Below are 27,134 nucleotides of genomic sequence, written 5' to 3'. Positions count from 1 at the left end.
GATCTCATTGAAACCTTTCAAATGTTGAAAGGCCTAGACAGAGTAGACGTGGAAAGGATGTTTCCCATGGTGGGAGAGTCTAGGACAAAAGGGTACAGCTTCAGGATAGAGGGGCGTCCATTCAAAACAGAGATGTGGAGAGATTTCTTTCACCAGAGGGTGGTAAATTTCTGGAATTTGTTGCCACGTGCAGCTGTAGAGGCCAGGTTGTTGGGTGTATTTAAGGCAGAAATTGATAGGTTCTTGATTGGACTCAAAGGTTATGGGGAGAAGGCCCTGAAATCGGTTTGACAAGGATGAAAAAAAAGGATCAACCATGATTGAATGGCGGAGCAGACTCAATGGGCCAAATGGCCTAATTCTGCTCCAATGTCTTATGGTCTTATAGATGGAATATGAGGTGTTGCTCTTTCAACCTGAGAGTGGGCTTATCATGGCAGAAGAGGAGTTAGTGAAAACAGCCGGAGTTTTCAGTTTTCAGAGTTGAAGAACTCTGACCTAGGGTTACTATTTAAGTATAGCTGCTCATTTAGGATCGAGATAAGGAAAGTATTTTTCTTGGTCCTGTACCTTCCTCTGATATCTAATACTATTTAATTCATACGAAAACTATTTACAAATTTCTATCAGGTTCCAGAACTGAATAATCTATTTCATCTCACTAAATTCAACATTCAACTGATAACCTTAATAAGGTGCGATCTTATTAATAACTGTTCTAGAGTCATCAAGTCAAAGTGTCATATAGCACAGAAACAGGCCTTTTAGCCCAACTGGTCCATGCTGGTCAAGATTCCCATTTAAATTAATCTCATTTGCTCTCATTTGGCCCATATCCTTATAAATCTTTCCTGTCCATGTACTGTACCTGTCCAAGTGCCTTTAAAATGTTAATGTACCTGCCTCTGGCAGCCCATTTCATACTCTGACTACCCTCTACATGAAAATGTTGCCCCTAAGGATCCTATTAAATCTCTCTTCTCACCTCTCAAACCTCTGCCCTCTAGTTGTTGATTCCCCAATGCTGGGAAAAATACTGAGTGAATTCACCCTATCTGTACCCCTCATGATTTTATACATCTCTATGAGATCACCAATCATTTTCAATGCTCCAGTCTTAACCTGCACAACCTCTATCCATAACTCAGTCCCATGTCTGGAGGTGGACACAGTTAATTCCAAGCTGATTTTATACACTGCTTTTAAACCTTCCACTGCAGTGCGGAGGGCAATTCACACCGCAGTTCACATTCATAATCGTCTTGCATAGCCTAGTGTGAAACTGACACATGTTATAGCATCATTGTCTGTAACACCAGTGATCGAGAAGCCCCAAACAAGCAATGCGTCACTTTTGCTGAGCGCAAGCAAAGCCCCAGTTATTCTTAAATAAGCCCAAGCACTCCAGGACAATGTTTGCTAAAGGTAAAAAAAAAATTCTGTCAATCCCCATTTCATAAAGATAGTGTTTTTCCACAAGGCAATGCTTATTTAAAAGCTTTCTCAAGTGCTCAATAAATTATGCTCAACAAAAAAAATCCAGCAACAGAAACATTTTTAAAACTTCTTTTCAAAGCAGTCTCTTATGCACTGTAATGTACTGTGACTTCTAGATTATAACTGGCCTGTATCTATCCTGAAAGAGATGCCAAAGGAGAATGAAGCCCCACACAAAGTGCCGTAGGAACTCAGCAAATGAGGCAGTATCTGTGGAGAGGAATAAACAGTCGACACTTTGGGCTGTGATATTTCATCAGGACTGGAATGGAAGTGGGCAGAAGCCAGAGTAAGAAGGGGTCTCAGCCTAAAACACTGACTGTTTATGACCTGCCAAAAGATGAGCTGTCTATTCCTGTCCTCATAAATATTCAGTCCTGCTGTATTCTAACAAATACATTAAATACTGTCCATAGTAGGTATTGTGTTCGGCTTCTGAGATCTGGCATCTCTTTTGATTTATTAGATAAAATCCTGCTTTCATAGTCCAATCCTCACAATACAAGCGAGAGAACCTGCTGAAATCTGTATCATGTAAACATTTTAGCACTTTACAAGATAATGTGGCCTTTTAAACTGCACTAACTATCTACATTAAGGTGTTAGGTATCAGAATCCATTTCTCCCTTCCAATGGCTCAGCCGCAGTTCTCTGGACGCCCATGTTGATTTTCTCTCTCTGATGCATCTGTGAAAAATGAGGAGATTAGGGGCAGTTTACAATCCAGCTGTGTGGACCACTCTCAGTTTTTGAATGGAACTTCCAGCTGCTATGTAACTTTTCATTGATTCCTTTTCTCTATTTTTACATTAAACAAACATTCCAGTTCACAGATGCATTGCCTTCTCAAAAACCTGCTTTACTGTTGCCATGATTATTGTGGTTAACATTTATCACTGCAAAATCCTATGTCAACATTCCTCATACTATTTTGGTTTCTCAACCCTTAACAGTGGAAATGGAGACTCTGACTACCAGGTGGATGCAGAACAAAAATGTTGAAGGCAGTTGTCTTATTTATCTGTTGGATGTGGGCATTACTGACAGAACCAGTTTTTATTGACCACCCCTAACTGCCCTTGAGCTAAGAGCCTTGTCGGGTCATTTCTGAAAGCCATCAATCACTCTGTATTGTACAGAGTGGGTAAGCATGGCAAATGTTCTTTCCCATAGGAATTAGTAAACTTTAATCACTGAAGCTTTTGCAACGATTTGGTTAACTTGTGAATATCTTAACTGCTACTGGCTCTCAAATTAACTGTATTTAAATTTCTCCATAGCTATGCTGGAACTTAAACCCAATGCACAGGGTTGAAAAAAATGCAGAAGGTTGTAAACTCAGCCAGCTCCATCATGGGCACTGGCTTCCTCAGCATCGAGGAAATCTTCAATAGGTGATGCCTCAAAAAGGAGGCATTCATTATTATGGACCCTCACCACCCGGAACATTTCCTCTTCTCATTACTAGCATCAGGGAGGAGCTAAAGAAGCCTGCAGACACACACTCAATGTTTTAGGAATGGCTTCCTCCCCCTCTGCCATCACAGTTCTGAATGAACCATGAACCCACAAACACTACCTCAATTTTTGCTCTCTTTTTGGACTAATTAATTTTTTTGTATTTCTTACTGTAACTTAGTGATTTTTTATGTATTGCACTGTATTGATGCTTAGACAACAAATTTCATGACATATCTCTGTGATAATAAACCTGGTTCTGACTCTAAACTCTTATATCTGGATTATTGGGTGGAATTCCACTCCAATTTTGCATTTGTCAATGATGTGGATAATTTTAGATTCACTAAACAAGTTCAGAATATTTCAATATGATAATTATGGTGGATGCCAATACAAATTATCCTTCTTTGACAAACACAAATGGTTATTGATCACATGGTTGGCTTATGCTGCAATAAGATGATAGCTTTTAATGGATAATTCTTCTACTACAGAACTGTGCAAGTCTTAGTCATATATCTATAGCTAGGGTGCCTAAGCCTAAGACTTTTGCACAGTACTGTATCAACTTTGCGTAGTGCACTGTACTGTTGCCACAAAAGAACAAATTTCATGACATATGTGAGTGATGATAAACTTGATTCTGATATGGGTCTCTATTGTGGACTGAGAGTGGGAAGGGATCAGGGAGAGGGGAATCATGGTTGGGAAAGGGAAAAGAAGAGGGGAGGGAGAGGGAAGCACCAGAGACACACCCTGTAATGATTGATAAACCAATTGTTCGGAATCAAATGACCTTGCCTTGTGTCTCGGGGCTGGGTGTGTCTTCACCTGCAACGCTACCTTCCCTGGCACTCCTTCTCTGCTATCTGTCCTACACCCCTCCCACGGTGCTCCATCCTCACCATTTCCAACATTCTTTGCTCCAACCAGATTTACAAACTCGCTCTCTGCTCCACATTGACAAGTAGAGTACCGTGTAAAAATCTTAGGCACCCTAGCTATATATATGTGCCTAAAACTTTTGCACAGTACTTTATACCTAAGGGTTGTGTCATAAATGAACTTTATGCTAAATGTCACTCCTGGAATATATTTTATTGTTAACTTGTTTGTGTTAATATTACTTTATGTGTTGTGTGTGAGTTATATGTACTGTGTTTTACACCTTGGTCTGGAGGAACGTTGTTTCGTTTGGCGGTATACATGTATATGGCTGAATGACAATAAATGTACTTGAACTTAATGTATGGGGTATATTTTATCAAGACCTTTGGCTAATGCTGCAGCCTAGTGACTTAATAAGAAGTAAGCAAATGGAATGATAAAATCCAGACTTACCGATTTCTGCTTCTGCTTTGCTGTTCACGTGCGCATGGAAAGATAGCCCAAGAGAAAAACACAAGGCATGCATGTTATTGGCAGGTCTCTGAGACATGGAAGCAGCAGACATGTGTGGCACGTGTGCTAGCTCGTGCAACAGGCAGCTGTGCTCACCAACGAGGCATTACCTTCTTAAAAAATGGGATTCGTTTTGCATTGGATGGGGGAGTCGTGACACCGCTAACGCTCGTTTTAGGGGACCGATGGTTGGTTTGTGAATCACTCTCTTCTGCATCTAAGTCAATGGCATCTACATCAAAAGCTAAATTAGTCAAGTCCGTATTTCCTGAGAAAGGGGAACAAGATAAGGATTGAAATGTAACTGATATTGAGGTAGGAAACATAATTAGCAGCAACTTTAAATCAGAAAGGAGAAACAGCCTGATTCTAAAGCAGCCCAGAGAGTCGAAGGGTATGGAAAGAAGACTCATTGAGTCCATGGCAACCACATGAGCACCCATGATACTAATTTCCTTTCCCCTCATTTCCATCAACACTCCCAGGATTTTGTTGCTCACCCACAAATTCTCTCCTGGACAATTTCAATACCTACGTCAGGCTGCTGTTTATTGATTCCAGCTCAGCATTCAACACCATCATACTCTCAGTACTAATCTCGTGAAATGTAGTTTACAGTACATTTTATGTATTGCACTATACTGCTGCCACATTAACCAACAAATTTCATGATATACTGTATGTTTGTGATAATGAACCTGATTCTGATTTTAAGGGTCAATGTTCCCTCCAGCTCTCCTCCTAACCAGACAGCTGAACCCATCCCAACTCCAGGATACCCTGAATCACTCCTAACCCAGCCCACCAGATTCCTGGGTAGCACATTTTCTTTCACAAAGATGTGCAAGATTTGAGTAATGAATACATCAAAGCAATACCCACCATGTCCACCAATGAATGCACACAATAATTTCTAAACAGTTACACTTTGTACTTTGCTAGGTAGGATCACCTCAACGATCCTCAACTAAAACAACTGGACTACCTCCAAACTACCAACCAAAGTGGCGAAGAGAAGCTATAAGACATGGGAGCAGAATTAGGCTGTAATTTGATCATGGCTGATCTATTATTGCTCTCAACTGCATTCTTCTGTCTTCTTTCTGATTCTCTCGCTTTAGGATTAGATGGGAAGTTATGTACGCTATTGATCTGGGTGAAGGAAGATGCAGGGAATTGCACATCAGACTCTGCAGTAAAAAAAACATTTCCCAACATTCCTTCTGCTTTGGAAGGCAAGAGGACAAAAACAATTTTCATTAATTTAATTTCAACTAAAGGTTTTAAAGTTTATCTATGTTTTTACTTGACTGTCATCAAACCTCCATCGTATTCCCAGAATTTGTTGTTTCATTTGAATACTCCAAGTTCTTTCTCCCCTTCTTGAATTTTTTACTGGCTTACCCGACTGGAAATCAGGACATTTTCGTCAGGAATCCACAAGTGTGACGGAGTGAAGCAGCCGCAATAAACACATTTTACCAAAGCTTTCAAAGGGAGATACTTGGCCTTACCTGTGGCAGGTGGAGTTGGCCTCCGGGTTCCAGTTACATCTCCTAGACTAGAACTGGAGTTTCCTGATTTACTACAACAAAATGTAGAACAAATAAAGTTAAAAAATAGGACTTGATCAAGAAATTTTTGAAATTATTCTAATTGGGTTAAGTGATGACTCAATGAATTCTAAGAGTGGAGGCAATTGTGGTAAGCTTATGAATCTTGTTCCTAGGGTGCGAGCAGACTTGATGGGCCGAATGGTCAAATTGTTGTTCCTGAGTCTTGTGGTCTCATGGGCCGAACCCATAATTGGTGTGAGGCATCGGCTCTTGTACATGCACTACTGCCTGCCTATCCCTCCTGGACAGTCTCGAGGTTACCCTACCTCAAGATGGGTCCTTCTGATTCTGTCACAGGTGGTTGTCCCTGACAATTATTGTTGGGGGTGGGGAGGGCAGGACACTCTCCTCCAGAAATAAATCCCTTTCAAAAGGTGCCTCCAGGTGAAGTGGCAATGCCACTGATCACAGAGTTCCTGTGTTGTGGGCCTGCATCACAGGGACATGTTTTCAAGCCTCAGTAGCCTGTACACTGATGCATGCGCAAGTCCATAAGACCTAGGAGCAGATTTAGGCCATTTGTCCCATCAAGTCCATCCCACCATTTGATCATGGCTGTTTTATTATTCCCTTTTAACCCCATTCTCCTGCCTTCTCCCTGTAACCTTTGATGCACAGACTAATCATAAGTCTAGGCTTCACAATTCAACACTATGGCTTGCATTTTATCTACTTTGGTTATAACCATCACATGGCTTCACTTAGCAAATTTCTCATGGTTAGATGCATGAAAACATGTCCAATCAGGAAATACCTCCTGTTAGGCTGCATTCTGGAGTTAGTGTATATAGCAAATATTAACTTCAGCTGCAAACAATCTTCAGATCTGAATGTGGATTGTGGATTGAATTCAAAATGCAGCTCGAAACAGTAAATTGCAGACCAGGAAGCACACACGTTCTGTATACGCATGAATGCAATCAACATGAATACGACTCAGAGACCACAGTAATTGACACATATTTTGGGTGTGTTGATGAGAAGATCCAGACATTTGAAACTGTTACATACAACTGAAAAGAAGCATTATGAGGGCATTGCAACTTTAGAAATTATTCTGTTACCTTTGTTCTTTAACTTATAAAAAATGTATTGTAATATTGGGTTGGGGAGTCTCTGTCTCTGTCTGTTTGTCTCTCTCTCTCGCTCTCTCTCTCTTCTTGTCTCTGTCTCTGTGTATCTCGTGACTCCAAAGGCTGCCACCTTTTGTGTGTCCCAAATAAAGACTTTTCTGACTTTTATGTCTACCAGCTGAGAGTTTGTACATGTTAAAAAATTTGGGGGTTCATCTGGAATACCTTCATGACCCATTGTGTGGCCAGTGATCTCAGCAGTCTAAGCACTCACACCAGGACCTGTTTGGGTCTGTGGCTAAGGGATCACGAGGTATCACAAACATGGCCAAGAGCCGAAATGGTAGATATAACTGTAGTGTGGTATATGTGCGTGCATGTGTGTTTATGTAAGAGACACACAGTTGAGTGTTAATTTGGTGAGATGGGGCTACCAATTCCAAAGGGTTGTTACTGACCATTCGGGACACCAGTGGAGTGTGTGAATACTCGTTTTGGGAACGGTATAGAGGCAGGTGTATTTGTGAATGTGCTTGTGTGTTTTAAAAATAAGTCTGTGACCTTGGTTTTAAATGCGAAGGAATACTACAGGCATTATGAGTTTAGAAACACATAAGTGCCATAGAGTCATAGAGAAGTACAACACAGAAACTGGCTCTTCAACCCATCTAGTCCATGCTGAAACTGCCTACTCCCATCGACCTACACTGGGACCATAGCCCTCCATACCCCTACCATCTATGAACCTATCCTAACATTGCTTAAACGTTGAAATTGAGCTTGTATGCACCACTTGCGCTGGCAGCTCGTTCCACACTCTCACAACTCTCTGTGTGGAGAAGTTTCCCCTCGTGTTTCCCTTAAACTTCTCACTTTTCACCCTTAAACCATGACCTCTGGTTGTAATCCCACTCAACCTCAGTGAAAAAAGCCTGCTTGCAGGCTTATAAATTTCTGTACCCCTCATAAGTTTCTACACCTCTTTCAAATCTCCTCTCAGTCTTTTACGTACCAAAGAATTCAGTCCTAACCTGTTCAATTATTCCTTATAATTCAGGTCCTCCAGACCCGGTAACATCCTTATACATTTTCCCTGAACTTTTTCAACCTTGTTTATATCTTTCCTGTAAGTGGGTGACCAAGAGTGCACACAATGCTCTAAATTAAATGACCCAGTGATTCCACAATAGCTCAGCCTAGCCATTTTTCATAAGGTCATGAAAAGCCCAATCTAACACCCCACTAACAAACCATTTTACAATATGTAGATGATCTAGTAATCGCTTCAGAAAATGAAGCGGGACATTTAGGGGCAATAGCCAGATACTGTGAGACGAGGGGTTTAAAATATGTCCACGCAAGGCTCAGACAGGAAAGCAGAGCATACAATATCCAGGCTACATGACTTCCCAGGAGAAGAAGGACATGTCAGGGGACAGACATTCTGCAATTAGCTTCATGCCCCGCCCAGTAAACATAATGGGAGTAAGGAAGGTAATGGGTCTATTCAATACTGCCATAATTTCATACCAGGGTTCTCAGCACTAGTGGCTCTGATACAGGCCTTAATTAAAGGAGAGAAACCTCTTCTGGAGGAAGTAAGATGGGGGCCAGTTGAGGTAAAGGCAGGGTTTGCTTCCAGGTGGATAGAACTACAGGTGGTGCTCCGGACAGATGATGCCTGTGTTGGTGTACAGCCCTGACAAGGCAGCCAGCGGAAACACTGGACTCAGATTAAACAGTACGGCTCACCACCTTGTTGCCCCCATAGAGTGGGAGACAAAGTGTACCCAGTAACAGTGTAATTACAGAGAACCTAATGAACACCAGCTGGCCGCACCAGACCTGACCACAGTTGATAGAAGCAGACCCACAGCAAACGCAAAGGCAGGGGACACCGGCAGCGCATGACAGAAAGCCGTGACTAGCAGGTTCAAGTGCAATGGTAATAGCACTCTGTGATGAAGACTGTAGATAATTAGTTGTATAGTATAGAATAGAAAAGATACTGGGGGAAAATAGATGGGAATGGACCCAAGTTACAGCAGGGACATCAGGGTCCACAAATTTGATGGCATGGCAGACTAAGAAAGAGAAGAAATTGCACATTGCATCTGAAAGCAGTCACCCCCAGCCTGAATGGGCAGTGAATACAAATGAGCTGGGCCCTTTCGGTGGTTGGGCCAGCGATCAACTGGATAGTTTGGAAAGGGGTGCCACCAGGGAGAGGTCTTTGCAGTCATTCAAATAGAGACCACCTCAACCCCTTCTGTGCATCGATGAGAGTGCATGTGAACCTGATATATTTACCCGGCTGGTGCCCCTGATCAGAGAATAACCACTGATAGTCATGGCAGAGTTTAAGCTATCCAAGAATGAAGGGGTGAAGGTCAGAATGTGATTAAACTGCAATTGGCCAGCAGTGAAGGAGGCACAGGCATATGAATGACGAAGCTACATTTTAAAGACAGTTTGTCAAATTTCTGGAACAATCTCTCCTTAGAGTCTTGTAGGGAGCCATTAGGGATGATACCATAGATGTAGATGCACGTAGAGTAACTGGGGGAGGGGTTCCAGAGTACAGGGCATTTTTGCTGCCCTATTTGTTTAGATCCTCCTTAAGGTTTGTCCTTTACTGGAACAAATTTATTTTTGTCTAGGAGGGTCAAGAGGAAGAACAGTTAGGGTGCATTATGAAATTAGGCTATATGGCAAATATTAACTAATTTTCAGACCTGAATATGGATTGTGGATTGAATTCAAAATGCAGCTTGGAACAGTAAATTTTAGACCAGGAAGCACTCACCTAACTGGTATATGTCTGCATATACATGAATTCCATCAACATCCCATTGCATGAACAGGACTCAGAGACCACAGTAATTAAAACTTACAGTACTTTGTCTCAATCTCTCTTGTGACTCCAAAGACTGCCAGTTTGTGTGTGTCCTAAATAAAGACTTTTATGACTTTTATATTTACCAGCTGCATTCAACATTCCCTACAAAGATATTGAATGGTCTTGTGACCCCAGTCACCTACCTACAGGAATGGTAGGGCATTGAGGAATGTGGTAGAACAGAAAGATCTGGTAAAGTTCTTTGAAAGTGGTGTCATAGATAGATAGGGTCGTAAAGAGAGCTTTTGGTACAATGGCCTTCATTAATCAAAGTACTGAGTACAGGAATTGGGATGCTATGTTGAAGTTGTATAAGTTGAGGCAAAATTCAGAGTATTGTGTGCAATTCAGGTCATCTACCTGCAGGAAAGATATCGGTAAGATTGAAAGAGTATAGAGAAGATGTACAAAGATGTTGCTGGGACTTGAAGACCTGAGTGAAAGGGAAAGGTTGAATAAGTTAAGAAATTATTTCCTGATACATAAGAAATTGAGGGACAATATTAGGATAAATGCAAGCGGGCATTTTCCATTGAGGTTGGGTGAGACGAGAACTTGAGTGGAAGGTGAAATATTTAAGGGGAACCTGAGGGGGAACTTTTTCACTCAAAGGGTTGTGTGGGTTTGGAATAAGCTGCTAGTGGAAGTGTGGATTAGATTTCAACATTTAAGACAAGTTTGGATTAGCACATAGATAGGGTGGTATGGAGGGCTGTAGGTCCAGGTGCAGGTTGATGGAACTAGGCAGAGGAAGAGTTGTGGGATGGACGAGATAGGTAGAAGGGCCTGTTTCTGTGTTGCAGTGCTCTATCACTCATGGCGTGACTAGGTTTAGCAGTTGAATCCCTGATCTGAGGCAAGTGGTCAACCCAAGCCAATCTAAGGCTTGACCCAGGAGTCAACTTAAAGGATGACTGTGCATGGTGGTGATGAGTATAGTGGATGCTCAAGGCTGCACTGTACCTTGAAAGTCTTCCTTGCCTCATCTTCTGCTCCTGTAGTAGTCTGATATTCTCTAGTTTAACTGGGCTTGGAATGAATCCCACCTCACATCCTTCTTTCACCAGCCGCCCTATCCACCAGTCGTTGTTGTATTTCTGGAAATGAGAGAAGAGTGAGACTTGCCAATCATTATCTGTTAGTTACATTCCTGAGGCAGCAGAAAGTATCAATAGAGTCTGGTTTGCATGATGTACCAGGTTGCGTTCAAAACTGTTTACAATTTCTTGTGATCTTGGGCTGAGCAGTTGCTACATGAACTCAGACAGGATGCTTTCATGGTGCACCTGTAAAACGTTGGCGAGAGACATTGAAGGCATGTTATGTTTCTTTAGCCTTCTGTGGAAGTAGAGGCACTGGTGTGCTTTCATGGTCATAGCATCCACATGGCTGGACCAGCACAAATAGCGGATGATCAGGGCATCAAAAGTTACAGGGAAAAGACAGGAAAATGGGGTTGAGAAGCATAATGTCAGCCACGATGGAATGGCAGATCAGATGCGATGAGCCAAATGGCCTAATTGGGCCTCTATGTCTTATGGTCTGGTCTGTTTCCAGTGGGTTCTCAGAATAAAGACAAGCAAGATCTTGCCCTCCTCCACAGATTTGGTCATCACTCCCTAAATATCCCTTGGACATTGTTGCTTGTAGGCCCAATTCAGAACACTGTTAAAGAGTAAATAACCTTGGTGAGTATGGAATCACCAGTTAACATAGAAACATAGAAAACCTACAGCGCAATACTAGTCTTTTGGCCCACAATGCTGTGCTGAACATGTACTTACTTAGGAAATTACCTACCCATAGCCCTCTATTTTTCTAAGCTCTATGTACCTATCCAGGAGCCTCTTAAAAGACCCCATCGTATCAGCCTCCACCACCGTCGCCGGCAGCCCATTCCATGCACTCACCAATCACTGCGTAAAGAACTTACCCCTAACATCTCCTCTGTACCTACTTTCAAGCACCTTAAAGCTGTGCCCTCTCGTGTTAGCCAGTTCGGCCCTGGAAAAAAGCCTCTGACTGTCCACACGATCAATGCCTCTCATCACCTTGTACACCTCTATCAGGTCACCTCTCATTCTGTGTCGCTCCAAGGAGAAAAGGCCAAGTTTACTCAATCTATTCTCATACGGCATGCTCCCCAAACCAGGCAACATTCTTGTAAATTTCCTCTGCATCCTTTCTATAGTTTCCACATCCTTCCTGTAGTGAGGTGATCAGAACTGAGCACAGTACTCCAAGTGGGGTTTGACTAGAGTCCTATACAGCTGCAACATTACCTCTTGGCTCTTGAACTCAATCCCACAGTTGATAAAGGCCAACACACCATATGCCTTCTTAACCAGACAGTAAACCTACGCAGCAGCTTTGAGTGTCCTATGGACTTGGAATCCAAAATCCCTCTGATCCTCCACACTGCCAAGAATCTTGCCATTAATACTATATTCTGCCATCATATTTGACCTACCAAAATTAACCACCTCACACTTATCTGGGTTGAACTCCATCTGCCACTTCTCAGCCCAGTTTTGCATCCTATCGAAGTCCTGCTGTAACCTCTGACAGCCCTCCACACTATCCACAACACCCCCAACCTTTGTGTCATCAGCAAATTTACTAAACTACCCTTCTACTTCCTCATCCAGGTTATTTATAAAAATCACAAAGAGAAGGGGTCCCAGAACAGATCCCTGCGGAACACCACTGGTCACCGACCTCCATGTAGAATATGACCTGTCTACAACCACCATTAGGTTCCTGAACCAGCGTGAATAACTTCACTCTCCTTAACCCTGAGCTGATTCAACAACCTACAGACTCACTTTCAAGGACTCAATAACTCATGTTCTGAATATTATTAATTAATTAATTAATTAATTAATTTTATTTTATTTGCACAACTTGTCTTCTTTGCACATTGGTTGTCAGTCTTTGTTTATGCATATATTTTAATAAATTGCATTGGATCTTTTTATTTTCCTGTAAACACCTGCAAGAAAATGAATATTGTGAGATATACATACTTTGTTAGAAGGAATAAGGGTGTAGACTATTTTCTAAATGAGGAGCATACTCAGAAATAGGAGGGACAAAAGGGATTTGGGAGTCGTCGTGCAGAATTCTCTAAAGGCTAACTTAAGGGTTTAGTCGGTAGTAAGGAACGCAAAACGATGCCAGCATTCATTTAGCATGGAGTAGAATATAAAAGCTGAGGCTTGGTACGGTATTGAACATTTGGAGTGCTGTTAGCAGTTTTGGGGCTGTTATCTAAGAAAGGATGTTTTCGTATTGGAGAGGGTTCAGAGCAGCTTCACGGGAATGATCCTGGGAATGAAAGGGTTAATGTAGGAGGAGCATTTGAAGGCTCTGGTCCTATAGTTGCTGGAGTTCAGAAGAATGAGAGATGATCTTATTGAAACTCATCAAATATTGAAAGGTCCAGATAGAGTGGACGTGGAGAAGATGTTTCCAACAGTGGGAGAGTCAAGGACCAGTGGGTACAGCCTCAGGATAGAAAGAACAGAGTTGAGGTGGTACTTATTTTGCCAGACGGTGGTGAATCTGTGGAATTCATTGCCACGGACAGCTATACTCAAGTAATTGAGTATATTTAAAGCATAAGTTGATAGGTTCTTGATTAATAAGCATGTCAAAGGTTATGGGGAGAAAGATGGAGATTAGGCTTAAAAGAGAAAACTAATCTGCCATAGTCAAATGGCAGAGCAGACTCAATGGGCTGAATGGTCTAATTCTACTCCTATGTTTTATGATCTTATGATCAGGGGTTTTAGCAGCCAAGCAGAAAAGTGGAAATACAAGGAAATCTGCAGATGCTGGAATTTCAAGCAACACACATAAAAGCTGCTGGTGAATGCAGCAGGCCAGGCAGCATCTATAGGAAAAGGTACAGTCGACGTTTCAGACTGAGACCCTTCGTCAGGACTAACTGAAAGAAGAGCTAGTAAGAGATTTGAAAGTGGGAGGGGGAGGGGAGATCCAAAATGATAGGAGAAGACAGGAGGGGGAGGGATGGAGCCAACTGAGTCTAAACTGTGAATTATTAAAACAGATTAATTAATCTAAAGCACAAATGTATGAAATTTGAAGCGGTTAACTGAATTCTGATTCTGATATTTAGAAGTCTAGAACTCAAGTGGTTAGACACCATGGTGTGGGTGTATGAAGCCTTGGTTTGGGTTCCACATCTCAGGACTGGAGTATCAGACAGAGTGCAGTACAAATGTATCAAAATCTGCTTGAGTTACAAGGAGAGACTGGATTGCTGGGACTGTGAGGGGAAAGATTTAAAGGGGTCGAAGGAGTACATTTTCACATATAGGGTGCTGGATATGTGCAATGAGCTGCCAGAGGAAACAGCAGAGGTAGATACAATTACAATGTTGAAAAGATATTTGGACGAGTTCATAGATAGGAAAGGTTTATGATAAGGGCCAAATGTGGGTAAAAGGGACTAGTTAGATGGGCACCTTAATCCACATGGACGAGCTTGGCTGAAGAGCCTGTTTCCAATCTGTATGATTCTATGGCTATGAACAACAAACCTCTGGGACTAACTTTTGAGGAAAGGTTACACAAAACAGTGTTGATCTGAACAAAGCTTTCAATATATTAAGAAGAACGGATAGGGAAGAGAGAGGAAAATAATTGGGGAATCTGGGAACTAGGCCAGATATTAGAGCCAGTCCTTTACCAAGTGGAATTTGCAAACTCTTCTGCAGGGAGGGAGTTGCAGAGGTTTGGAATTTTGCAAGTAGCAGTTCACAAGAGGTCAGTTGTTAATTTTAAATCAGCAATGAACAGATTTCTGTATTAAGGCATATGAAGTGCTCAGGTACATAGAATTAGATCACAGATCAGACATGATCTCACTAAAGGGTACGACAGGCTCAGAAGGCTGAATAGACCATACTGTCACTCCCCAGTACAATGGTTCATGATTAAATGATTCCAGTGTCCTGCCCTCACTTCCCATTCTGGTAACACACTCCATCACTTTATTAGCTTGTAGAAAGAAATACCTCTTAATATTTGATCACACTTGCACTCTCTACCCTAAACCTGGGTCCCTTTTTCCAGCTGCCATGTTATATTCAAGAGATTCTGCAGATGCTGGAAATCCAGAGTAACACATACAAAATGCTGGAGGAACTCAACAGGTCAGACAGCATCTATGGAAAGGAATAAAGAGATGATGTTTCGGGTCCTCATGAAGGGTCTCAGCTTGAAATGTCGACTCTTTATTCCTCTACATAGATCCTGCTTGACCTATTGACATTTGTTCCATGTTTACTTTTTCATTCCTGCTAAATACATGCTGGTATTCATGTACTTACTCACATTTTATTATCCATACCTTAACCTCTAACTTTATTTTTTTATATAATTCTTTATTCTTTATAATTATTGAATGTTGTTTTTTTTGCATGTTGTGCCCTGACCAACACTCCATGGCAAATTCCTAATACACGTAAATGTATCTGGTGAATAATGTTGATTCGCGATCCTTGAGCAAGTTACATAGGTCCAAGATTCTAACAATCATTCCAGTCTATCCAAAGACACAGAAGGCCACGGAGAACTCAGCTCTGAATGATGCCACAGAATCCATTATAGAAGTTGGTAGAGTGATTGGAAGCAAACAAAGTTCCTTCCTTCAAGCTGGAGGTATGAGAGAATGCAGATGCTAGAACCTGAAGCTACACTCAAAAGCAGTGGAGGAGCTCAACAAGTCCATAAGACCTTAAGACATACGAGCAGAATTAGGCCGTATGGCCCATCAAGCCTACTCTGCCATTCCATCATGGCTGATTTATTATCCTTCTCAACCCCATTCTCCTGCCCTCTCTCTGTAACATTTGACCCCTGACTAATCAAGAACCTATCAACCTCCACTTTAAATGTACTCAATGACTTGGTCTCTACAGCCATCTGAGGCAACAAATTTCACAGATTCACCACTCTCTGGTTGAAAAGATTCCTCCTCATCTCTGTTCTAAAGGGACGTTCCTGTATTCTGAAGCTGTGGATGCTGCTCCTAGACCCCCCCACTATAGGAAACATCCTCTCCACATCCACTCTATCTTGGCCTTTCAATATTTGATAGGTTTCAATGAAATCCCCCCTCATTCTTCTAAATGGCAGTGAGTACTGGCCCATAGCCATCAGACATTCCATATACATCCTCAAAGGTCAGGAGGCATCTATGGAGGGAAATGGACAGTCAACTTTTCAAGTTGAGACCCTTCATTTGAAATGGAGAGAACGCAGTCCCAGTTCAGATGAAGGGCCTTGACCTGAAACATTGATTGGCCATTTCTGGCTGACAATGAGCACCTTGCACACTTTTGTGTCTTGTATCTTCCTCTAAGCACTGCAAATATTAGGATAAACAAAAACCAAAAAAAGACTGCTGATGTTGGAAATTTTAAATAAAACAGAAAAAAAGGGAGTCAAAAGAACAGCTGAGCACCTCAGTGCAGGACAGGAGGCTGTAGGGTGGGTTGAGGGTCAGGTAAGGACGGGGTGGTCAGGTTCTGGAAAAGATTATGACAGGGGAAGGTGATACTGATCCACATCTGGTTGGGTAAAGTCACATTGGGTAAATCTGGCTTTCCGGGAGTTAGGATCAGATGGGTTTGGGAACAGATTGATGAGCGAGACAGGTCTGGCAGGGTCATTAGATTGACTTGTTACTAGTGTTGCAGCAGGATGAGTGGTTTAAGGGGACCTCCTTGAATCAGGTTCCCAGTATTAGTCTGGAGTGCACTCAAGGAAGTCTCCCTTAGATAACTTAGAGGGCAGGCTACCAGGCCCCATGAATCTGCCCTGCCTTTAATGTGACCTTGTCTGATCTATGGTGGTCTATGGTGATCTATGGCTTCTCCTGAGCCAGTTCACTGTAACCCTCAACACCTTGATCTTTCAAATATTCACCCATTCCTTAAATACAACCAACGCACCACTACCCTTGGTGACAGAGACTTCCAGATATTCACTACAGTCTGAGAGAAAACATTTCTATGCACCTCAGTTTTAAATGACCAGCCCCTTCTTTTGTAGCCATGTTCCCTGTCACTAGCAATTCTCCCACTAGTGAAAACATGTCAACATCTGCCATGTTAAGCCTGCTTACGACCTTATATGTTTCAATAAGGTTACTCTTCATTCTCTTAGAATTCAAGGAATTCAGACCCAAACTATTGAGCCTCTCTGGACAGGATAACAGTCTCATCCCAGGAATTAGCCTGGTGAATCTCCTTTGGACTATCTTCAATGCTACTATATCCTTTATTAGTTAAGGCAACCAAAAATGTGGTCTTACCAACAATCATTACAGGTAAAACCCTCCCCACCATTGAGCACATTTAGAGGAAGTGCTGCCACAAGAAAGCATCTGTCATCAAGGATTCCCACCATCCAGGCCATGCTCTCTTCTTGCTGCTGCCCTGGGTACAGGAACTTTAAGTACCACACCACCAGGCTGAGGAACATTTATTACCCTTCAACCATCAGGCTCCTGAACCAGCGTGGATAACTTCTCTCACCTCAACTCTGATCTGATTTCAGAACCTATGGACTAACTTTCATGGACGCTACAACTCACGTTCTCAGTATTATTTATTTACTTATTTTGCTATTTGCATAATTTGTCTTCTTTTGCACATTGGTTGTTTGTCAGTCTTTGTTTGTAGTTTGTCATTGATTCTATCGTATTTCTCTGTTCTACTGTGAATACCTACAAGAAAATGAATCTGATGGTAATATACGCTGACATATATGTACTTTGATATTAAATTTACTTGGAACATTGAATTGTAATAAATTCTTTGTAGTCTTAAACTCTTAACACCTTTGCAATAAAGTCCAACATGCCATTTGTTTTCTCAACTGTCTGTTGGACTTGCCTGATAAAGTTTTGTGATTCAAAAATGATTTCTAGCCATGTCATCTCCAACCCACTGCAATCCTGCCCTTGTATTCATCCCTGTCTTCTATGTGGCCTCAAGGTCTTTCAAGGAGGTTACCAGGAAAGTCGATGAAGGCAAGGCAGTAGATGTCATCTACATGGTCAAGGTCCTGCATAGGAGGTTGGTCAGAAGGGTTCAGTCACTTGGCATTCAGGATAAGGTACTAAATTGGATTTGACATTGGCATTATGAGAGAAGCCAGAGTGTTAGTAGATGTTTGCTTCTCTGACTGGAGGCCTGTGACTAGCGCTGTGCCACAGGAATTATTTAAAACAGGGGTTCCCAACCTTTTTAGCACCACGGACCGGTTTAATATTGACAATATTCTTGCGGACCAGCCGACGGGGGGTTGGGGGGGGTTCAAGCTCAACAGTGGGCGTGACAGGGAATGAGGAAAGGTGCAGCTGACTCATATTGCCAAATCATAACATTTCATCGCGGCCCTGTAGCACATTCTTTGCGGCCCGGTGGTTGGAGACCACTGATTTAAGAGACATTTCGATAAGTCATAGTCATAGTCATACTTTATTGATCCCGGGGGAAATTGGTTTTCGCTACAGTTGCACCATAAATAATTAAATAGTAATATGTAAATTATGCCAGGAAATAAGTCCAGGACCAGCCTATTGGCTCAGGGTGTCTGACCCTCCAAGGGAGGAGTTGTAAAGTTTGATGGCCACAGGCAGGAATGAATTCCTATGACGCTCTGTGTTGCATCTCGGTGGAAGAGTCTCTGGCTGAATGTGTTCTTGTGCCCAACCAGTACATTATGTAAAAGTTGCTGGTGAATGCAGCAGGCCAGGCAGCATCTCTAGGAAGAGGTACAGTCGACGTTTCAGGCCAAGACCCTTCGTCAGGACTAACTGAAGGAAGAATGAGTAAAGGATTTGAAAGTTGGAGGGGGAGGGGGAGATCCAAAATGATAGGAGAAGACAGGAGGGGGAGGGATAGAGCCGAGAGCTGGACAGGTGATAGGCAAAAGGGATACGAGAGGATCATGGGACAGGAGGTCCGGGAAGAAAGACGGGGGGGGGTGACCCAGAGGATGGGCAAGGGGTATATTAAGAGGGACAGAGGGAGAAAAAGGAGAGTGAGAGAAAGAATGTGTGTATAAAAATAAGTAACAGATGGGGTACGAGGGGGAGGTGGGGCATTAGCGGAAGTTTGAGAAGTCGATGTTCATGCCATTAGGTTGGAGGCTACCCAGAAGGAATATAAGGTGTTGTTCCTCCAACCTGAGTGTGGCTTCATCTTTATAGTAGAGGAGGCCGTGGATAGACATGTCAGAATGGGAATGGGATGTGGAATTAAAATGTGTGGCCACTGGGAGATCCTGCTTTCTCTGGCGGACAGAGCGTAGGTGTTCAGCAAAGCGGTCTCCCAGTCTGCGTCGGGTCTCGCCAATATATAAAAGGCCACATCGGGAGCACCGAACGCAATATGTCACCCCAGCCGACTCACAGGTGAAGTGTTGCCTCACCTGGAAGGACTGTTTGGGGCCCTGAATGGTGGTAAGGGAGGAAGTGTAAGGGCATGTGTAGCACTTGTTCCGCTTACACGGATAAGTGCCAGGAGGGAGATCAGTGGGGAGGGATGGGGGGGACTAATGGACAAGGGAGTTGCGTAGGGAGCGATCCCTGCAGAATGCGGCGGGGGGGGGAAGATGTGCTTAGTGGTGGGATCCCGTTGGAGGTGGCGGAAGTTACGGAGAATAATATGTTGGATCCGGAGGTTGGTGGGGTGGTAGGTGAGGACCAGGGGAACCCTATTTCTAGTGGGGTGGCGGGAGGATGGAGTGAGAGCAGATGTACGTGAAATGGGGGAGATGCGTTTAAGAGCAGAGTTGATAGTGGAGGAAGGGAAGCCCCTTTCTTTAAAAAAGGAAGGCATCTCCCTCGTCCTAGAATGAAAAGCCTCATCCTGAAGGGGATGGCGTTTTTGCAAGAGACAGGGTGAGAAGAGGAATAGTCCAGATAGCTGTGAGAGTCAGTAGGCTTATAGTAGACATCAGTGGATAAGCTGTCTCCAGAGACAGAGACAGAAAGATCTAGAAAGGGGAGGGAGGTGTCGGAAATGGACCAGGTAAACTTGAGGGTAGGGTGAAAGTTGGAGGCAAAGTTAATAAAGTCAACGAGTTCTGCATGCGTGCAGGAAGCAGCGCCAATGCAGTCGTCGATGTAGCGAAGGAAAAGTGGGGGACAGATACCAGAATAGGCACGGAACATAGATTGTTCCACAAAGCCAACAAAAAGGCAGGCATAGCTAGGACCCATACGGGTGCCCATAGCTACTTTAGTTTGAAGGAAGTGGGAGGAGCAAAAGGAGAAATTATTAAGAGTAAGGACTAATTCCGCTAGACGGAGCAGAGTGGTGGTAGAGGGGAACTGATTAGGTCTGGAATCCAAAAGGAAGCGTAGAGCTTTGAGACCTTCCTGATGGGGGATGGAAGTATATAGGGACTGGACATCCATGGTGAAAATAAAGTGGTGGGGGCCAGGGAACTTAAAATCATCCAAACGTTTAAGAGCGTGAGAAGTGTCACGAACATAGGTAGGAAGGGATTGAACAAGGGGGGATAAAACCCTGTCGAGGTATGCAGAAACGAGTTCAGTGGGGCAGGAGCAAGCTGAGACAATAGGTCTGCCAGGACAGGCAGGTTTGTGGATCTTGGGTAGGAGGTAGAAACGGGAAGTGCGGGGTGTGGGAACTATAAGGTTGGTAGCAGTGGATGGGAGATCCCCTGAGCGGATAAAGTTGGTGATAGTGTGGGAGACAATGGCCTGGTGCTCCTTAGTGGGGTCACGATGGAGGGGTAAATAAGAGGAGGTATCCACGAGTTGTCGCTGTGCCTCGGCAAGGTAGAGGTCAGTACGCCAGACTACAACAGTACCCCCCTTATCGGCGGGTTTAATAATAAGGTTAGGATTAGTGCGGAGGGAGTGGAGAGCAGAGCGTTCCGAAGGAGTGAGGTTGGAATGGGGACAAGGTGCGGTGAAGTCGAGACGGTTGATGTCCCGTCGGCAGTTAGCAATAAAGAGATCCAGAGCAGGCAGAAGACCAGAGCAGGGTGTCCATGAAGAAGAGGAGGGTTGAAGACGGGAGAAGGGGTCATCGGTGGGGGTGGAAGAGTCCTTGCCGAAGAAGTAGGCTCGGAGACGGAGAAAGAAGAGTTCCGCATCATGGCGAATGCGGAACTCGCTGAGGTGTGGGCGAAGGGGGACAAAGGTGAGGTCCTTACTGAGAACAGAGCATTCTGCCTCCGACAGTTGAAGGTCGGAGGGGATGGTAAAGACCCGGCACAGATGAGAGCTGGGATCAGAGGGGAAAGGGGGGAGGCTGGGGGTGTCAATGGAGAGGGGAGGGTTGGGGTGAGAGGAAGATGGAGCTTCTGAGGGCCCAGGAGTTGACGGTGGGATCTGAGGGAGTCGGGGTTGCAGAGTGGTGGTGGGGGAAGGGGAGACGGGAGTCACAATCGCAGCACATAAAGACCCGGCCTGGAGTTCAAGGCTGGAGTTGCAGTTGGTGATTGCGCAATCGCTGTGAAGGTGTCCATGGTCACTTACTCATTCTTCCTTCAGTTAGTCCTGACGAAGGGTCTCGGCCTGAAACGTCGACTGCACCTCTTCCTAGAGATGCTGCCTGGCCTGCTGCGTTCACCAGCAACTTTTATGTGTGTTGCTTGAATTTCCAGCATCTGCAGAATTCCTGTTGTTTGCAGTACATTATGTAGTGGATGGGAGACATTGACCAAGATGCATGCAACTTAGACAGCATCCTCTTTTCAGACACCACCATCAGAGAATCCAGTTCCATCCCCACAACTTCACTGGCCTTACAAATGAGTTTGTTGATTCTGTTGGTGTCTGCTACCCTCAGCCTGCTGCCCCAGCACACAACAGTAAACATGATTGCACTGGCTACCACAGACTCGTAGAGCAACCTCAGCATCGTCCGACAGATGTTAAAGGACCTCAGTCTCCTCCGGAAATAGAGACGGCTCTGACCCTTCTTGTAGACAGCCTCAGTGTTCTTTGACCAGTCCAGTTTATTGTCAGTTCGTATCCCCAGGTATTTGTAATCCTCCACCATGTCCACACTGCCCCCTGGCTAGAAACCGGGGTCACCGGTACCTGAGCCCTCCTCAGGTCTACCACCAGCTCCTTAGTCTTTTTCACATTAAGCTGCAGATAATTCTGCTCACACCATGTGACAAAGTTTCCTACCGTAGCCCTGTACTCAGCCTCATCTCCCTTGTGATGCATCCAACTATGGCAGAGTCATCAGAAAACTTCTGAAGATGACAAGGCTCTGTGCAGTAGTTGAAGTCCGAGGTGTAAATGGTGAAGAGAAAGGGAGACAAGACAGTCCTCTGTGGAGCCCCAGTGCTGCTGATCACTCTGTCGGACACACAATGTTGCAAGCACACGTACTGTGGTCTGCCAGTCAGGTAATCAAGAATCCATGACACCAAGGAAGCATCCACCTGCATCGCTGTCAGCTTCTCCCCCAGCAGAGCAGGGCGGATGGTGTTGAACACACTGGAGAAGTCAAAAAACATGACCCTCACAGTGCTCGCTGGCTTGTCCAGGTGGGCGTAGACACAGTTCGGCAGGTAGACGATGGCATCCTCAACTCCTAGTCGGGGCTGGTGGGCGAACTGGAGGGGATCTAAGTGTGGCCTGACCATAGGCCGGAGCAGCTCCAGAACAAGTCTCTCCAGGGTCTTCATGATGTGTGAGGTCAATGCCACCGGTCTGTAGTCATGTAGTACACGGATGGGAGGAATAAGGAGGACTATGGTCCACGTGCATGTAGAAGGGACAAGGCAGCATAATAGTTCATTACGGGCTAAATTGGCTGAAGGGCCTGTTTCTGTGATGTAGTGCTCTATAGCTTTATGGGAACAAGTTACAACAGGCACACAGATATAACCATGAGTAATGTAGGGATCAGACATGAGTAGATGGTAAAAAAAAAATCAAGATATCATCGGGACAGTTTAATACCATCAGCTTGATATTTTTCTGCATGGCTTGCTCCTTATTTAACCCTTAGTGATAAAACACAGGTTGCAGGTTGCACAGTTCTGTATCAACTTCAAACATTAGGCACCATGCCCACTGATAATGTCAAGAATACAAGTAACAGCTAGGAAATTATGTCAGGAAGTGCTTGGTCCAATTTTTCAACTGGAAAGGCTTCCCATGGAAATACGCACAAACAATTTAAATCTGCAAAAAAAGCCTTTTATGGACAATTTGAGCATAAAAGCAGGCATAAGTGGATTCAGCAACACTTGTGCATAATTGTATCTATGAATATGCACCAATGCATTATTATATAGAGAAAGTATACACCCAAATACAAACAGTATGAGCCAGGTATGTTCAGTAAGACAATATGCATCCACATCATGGCATGTGCCCATGCACAAGTGTACAGAGTATGCACCCATCTATAACTGCATTAAGAAGACATGCATGATGCAGAATTATATGGACACTACATAACTGCATGCGCAAGAGGGCAGACACAGTACATATCCACTCAGAATTGTGCAGACATAGTATGTACTCTTTAAAAATGCATTAAAGTAGGTGACCATGCATAAGTGCATGGACACATGAACACACGTACAGACACAGTACACGTATTATGATATTATGTACCTGAATATACATAAGTGCATGAAAAAGTCACACACCCATGTCAAGTGTGCAGGCAAATCATACACCCAGGCACAAGTGCATTATCAGAGTATGCACCCTCATACAAATGTGTTAGTACAGTAGGCACCCACACACATGCATTGTAATAATATGTATTCATGCATGATCACATACTGTATTAATTTAAACTCAAATGTAATGGCATAACACTTTCACAAGTATGCATTTAGGGATAAAGTAGGTGTATGTTCATGAATTAATAATACTCCCCCCTAACATAGATACATCTACGGAAAGGAATAAAGGGTCAATGTTTTGGGCTGAGACCCTTCACCAGGGAGGGGTAAGAGGTCTTGATAAAGGGTCTCGGCCCGAAAAGTTGACTGTTTATTCTTTTCCTTAGATGCTGCCTGACCTGCCGAGTTCCTCCAGCATTTTGTGTGTGTTGCTCTGGATTTCTAGCATCTGCAGAATCTCTCGTGTTTGTGTATATCATTATTTCAATGATTAAATATAACAATTAAAATACAATTAGCAGAGCACTTACTTCTTTGATGTGTAGAAAATCTTTGGATTCAAAGGAGATGGCCATGCCTTGCACAGGGACGTCATCATTCTGGCTGGGGTTGTAGCCGACATTTGTTCGAACAGCAAATGCAACAGGCTTGGTCTAATAAAGCAGACAATTACATCTAAATGTATGATGCATATGGTTTAACCCATTCACCTTTGCTGAACATTTACACTAAGCCTGTGTTAACCCTTTTTCTTTCATTCCCACATTCCTTTCTCCTCAGTTAGAGGAAGGATGTGAAAGCTTTAGAGAGGGTGCAGAGGATGTTGCCTGGACTTGAGGGCACATCTTATGAGGATAGGTTGAGTGAGCTAGGGCTTTTCTCTCTGGAGCAAATGAGATGGGAGGTGATTTGATAGGGGTGTACAAGATGATAAGAGGCATGGACCAAATGTATAGGCATTGTCTTTTTTCCCAGGGGGGAAATGGCTCATACAAAGGGCGATAATTTTAAGGTGATTGAAGGAAAGTATGGGAGGGAAGTCAGAGGTAAATTCATTGCACAGAGAGTGGTGGGTGCATGAAACACCCTGCCAGGGATGGCGGTTGAGTCAGATATATTATGGGCATTTAAGAAACTCTTTGATAGCCACAGGGATTAGAGAAAATTGGAGGGCCATGCAGGAGGGAAGGGTTACATCGATCTAAGGTTAGGTTAAAAGGTTGGCTCAACATCATGGGCCAAAGGGCCTGTACTGTGCTGTAATGTTCTATGTTCTAATTCCTTCCAGATTCTACCATTCACCAACACTCTAGGGGTAAGTTACATTGACCGATTAACCTACCAACCTTTGGGATATGTGAGGAAATCGGTGCATCCAGAGGAAACCCAGATAGGCAAAAGGAAAAAAGTGCAGACTCTACACAGACAGCAGCCAAGGACAGCATTGAACTAACTCTTAGCTGTTGTGAGGCAGTAACTCTATTAGCTGTGCCATTGTACTGCAATTGGATTTTCACCGAATAATAAGACCCTTGTCTTATCAATTTGAGCTGAATTAAAGAGTCATAGATTCGTAGAGCAATGTAACATGGACACAGGCCCTTTGGCCCGACCAGTCCATTTCTCTCTTAGCCCATCTCCCATCCCTCCATGTACCTATCCTAGTGCTTCCCAAAAGAAACTATTGTACCTGCCTCAACCGCTTCTTCTGGCAGCTCATTTCACATCCATATTCAGACACTATGCGCGTTCTTGTGAATGGCAGATAGTCATTCAGCCATTTACAGACCTTATGCAAATCAAACAATAGATTTTGTTCTGAGGTCTGGGTTGAACTTCAGTCTGCTGTCAGAGGAATGGTGGGACTGTGCGTTCCTCACAGAACCTACTAAGCATGGGCAAGTTACACAAATGTTTATAACGGTCTGATAGCCCTGCCCAAACCAAAGCTCTTATAGTTATCATAGTCTTTGTTAAAATGTCTCCTCCTTGGTCTGATGTTTTTAGAATTCTGATCCTGACCAATATAACACTGATCACTCTGAAATGGATCCAGTGAACTGGGTGAATAGGTTAGACCTGTACACTTTGCAATTTAGAAAATTGAGAGGCGATCTTATTAAGAAAAATAAGATTCTTATCGTATTAGTGGAACATTCAATAACCTTATAATTGTGGGATAGAAGCTACCCTTGAACTTGGTGGTATGTGAGTTTAGGCTTTTGTATCTTCTGCCTGATGGGAGATGGGGAGAAGAGAGGAACAAAAAGGAAATCCAACTCATCTTGAACGAGTGAGAAAGGAGTGCTATGTGAGTTCAGAAAAGCTCTCAAGAAAACTTGCAGGCCAGAGCTCTTGAGAATTGAACACAACAGGAGTTGCCAAGGCAATGTGCCCTGATAACACCAATCATCATTCAACGAACACAATATCCGTGACAATCTTAGTTATCTTCCATCATTTGTGGACCTTAATAGGATTGCAAGTATTTGACACACTTGAAACCTGAGACACTTGCAGGAGAAAAGTCAGAGAGTAATTGGAAATTGGTAATTGGTTCATGACTGTTACATGACACAGTGAGCAACTATGATTTGCTTTCCATTGACACAGATCATTTCACCACTTTTGGCTCTATAAATGAGAAACAGAAAGGAAGTATTTACCAGCTCAAAAGAGAGGACGAAGTGGAAGGTGGGTGAGGTGTCCTCACTTTGCTTGAACTGATATATGTGACTGATGACCTTGTGTTTAGGCCTCACTAAGTAACTGTTGGCTGTCAGGACCACAGGCATTCCCTCTGGGCCAGATTGTAATGACACAGTGCAGGTGAGCCAGTACCAGTCTATCTTACCTTTGCCTTCTCAAGTTGTGCCAAAGCTTGTCGCTCAGCCTCTTTGCGTAATGCCTCCCTGTCCTCCTCCAGAGAGACGTCCGAGTCTGACGGGCGGCTGGTGTAGGAGTCCGCTGAGCCCTGAGCAGGAAAAACACAGGAAACAGTTTTTATTATCTTGCCGGCATGTGGACTCCTTCCCTGCCTCATGTGTTGCCATTCACAGTGCCAATCCTTTGATACAATAGTAGCACATTTTGAGTGGCACCTTGGAACAGCTGGCAGAGCTGGTACCTCACAACTCTATCAATCTGGGTTCAATCCCGATGTCTGCCTTTGTCATAGCCAAAGTAAATTTATTATCAAGTGTCACTATATACTATTTTGAGAGTCATTTTCTTGCAGGGATTTACAGGAAAATAAAGAATAGTATTTATGAAAAATTATTGATAAACAAAGACCGACAAACAACCAATGTTCAAAAGAAGCCTAATTGTGCAAATAAAAGAAGCGCTGAGAACAGAGGTTGTACAGTCCTTGAAAGTGAGCCTGTGAGTTGTGGAATTGGTCCAGAGTTGAGGTCAGTGTGTGGAGTTTGCACAGTCTCCTTGTGGCCATATGTGGCTCCTCCTGGGGATTCTGGTTTCCTCCCACAACTCAAAGACATACAGGTTGGT

General features: G+C 43.5%; 1 protein-coding gene across 2 annotated transcripts in view; it reads right to left on the bottom strand.

Annotated features, from left to right (window-relative positions):
* cacnb1 (calcium channel, voltage-dependent, beta 1 subunit) overlaps window positions 1–27,134 on the bottom strand; it is a 374,637-nt gene that overhangs the window by 75,759 nt on the left and 271,744 nt on the right. For both annotated transcript variants that reach the window (XM_063038057.1, XM_063038058.1), the window contains exons 3-7: window positions 26,479–26,598; window positions 24,155–24,277; window positions 10,911–11,044; window positions 5,874–5,944; window positions 4,300–4,319 (exon numbers count right to left, since the gene is read on the bottom strand). In XM_063038057.1, coding sequence (XP_062894127.1) covers window positions 4,300–4,319; window positions 5,874–5,944; window positions 10,911–11,044; window positions 24,155–24,277; window positions 26,479–26,598 — 468 coding nt within the window. The remainder of the gene's footprint in view (window positions 1–4,299; window positions 4,320–5,873; window positions 5,945–10,910; window positions 11,045–24,154; window positions 24,278–26,478; window positions 26,599–27,134) is intronic.

Source organism: Mobula hypostoma, chromosome X1 (assembly GCF_963921235.1).
Source record: "Mobula hypostoma chromosome X1, sMobHyp1.1, whole genome shotgun sequence".
Classification (NCBI taxonomy): Eukaryota; Metazoa; Chordata; class Chondrichthyes; order Myliobatiformes; family Myliobatidae; genus Mobula; species Mobula hypostoma.
The sequence above is the reverse complement of the archived record's forward strand: the minus strand, read 5'-3'. Positions and strand labels throughout refer to the sequence as shown.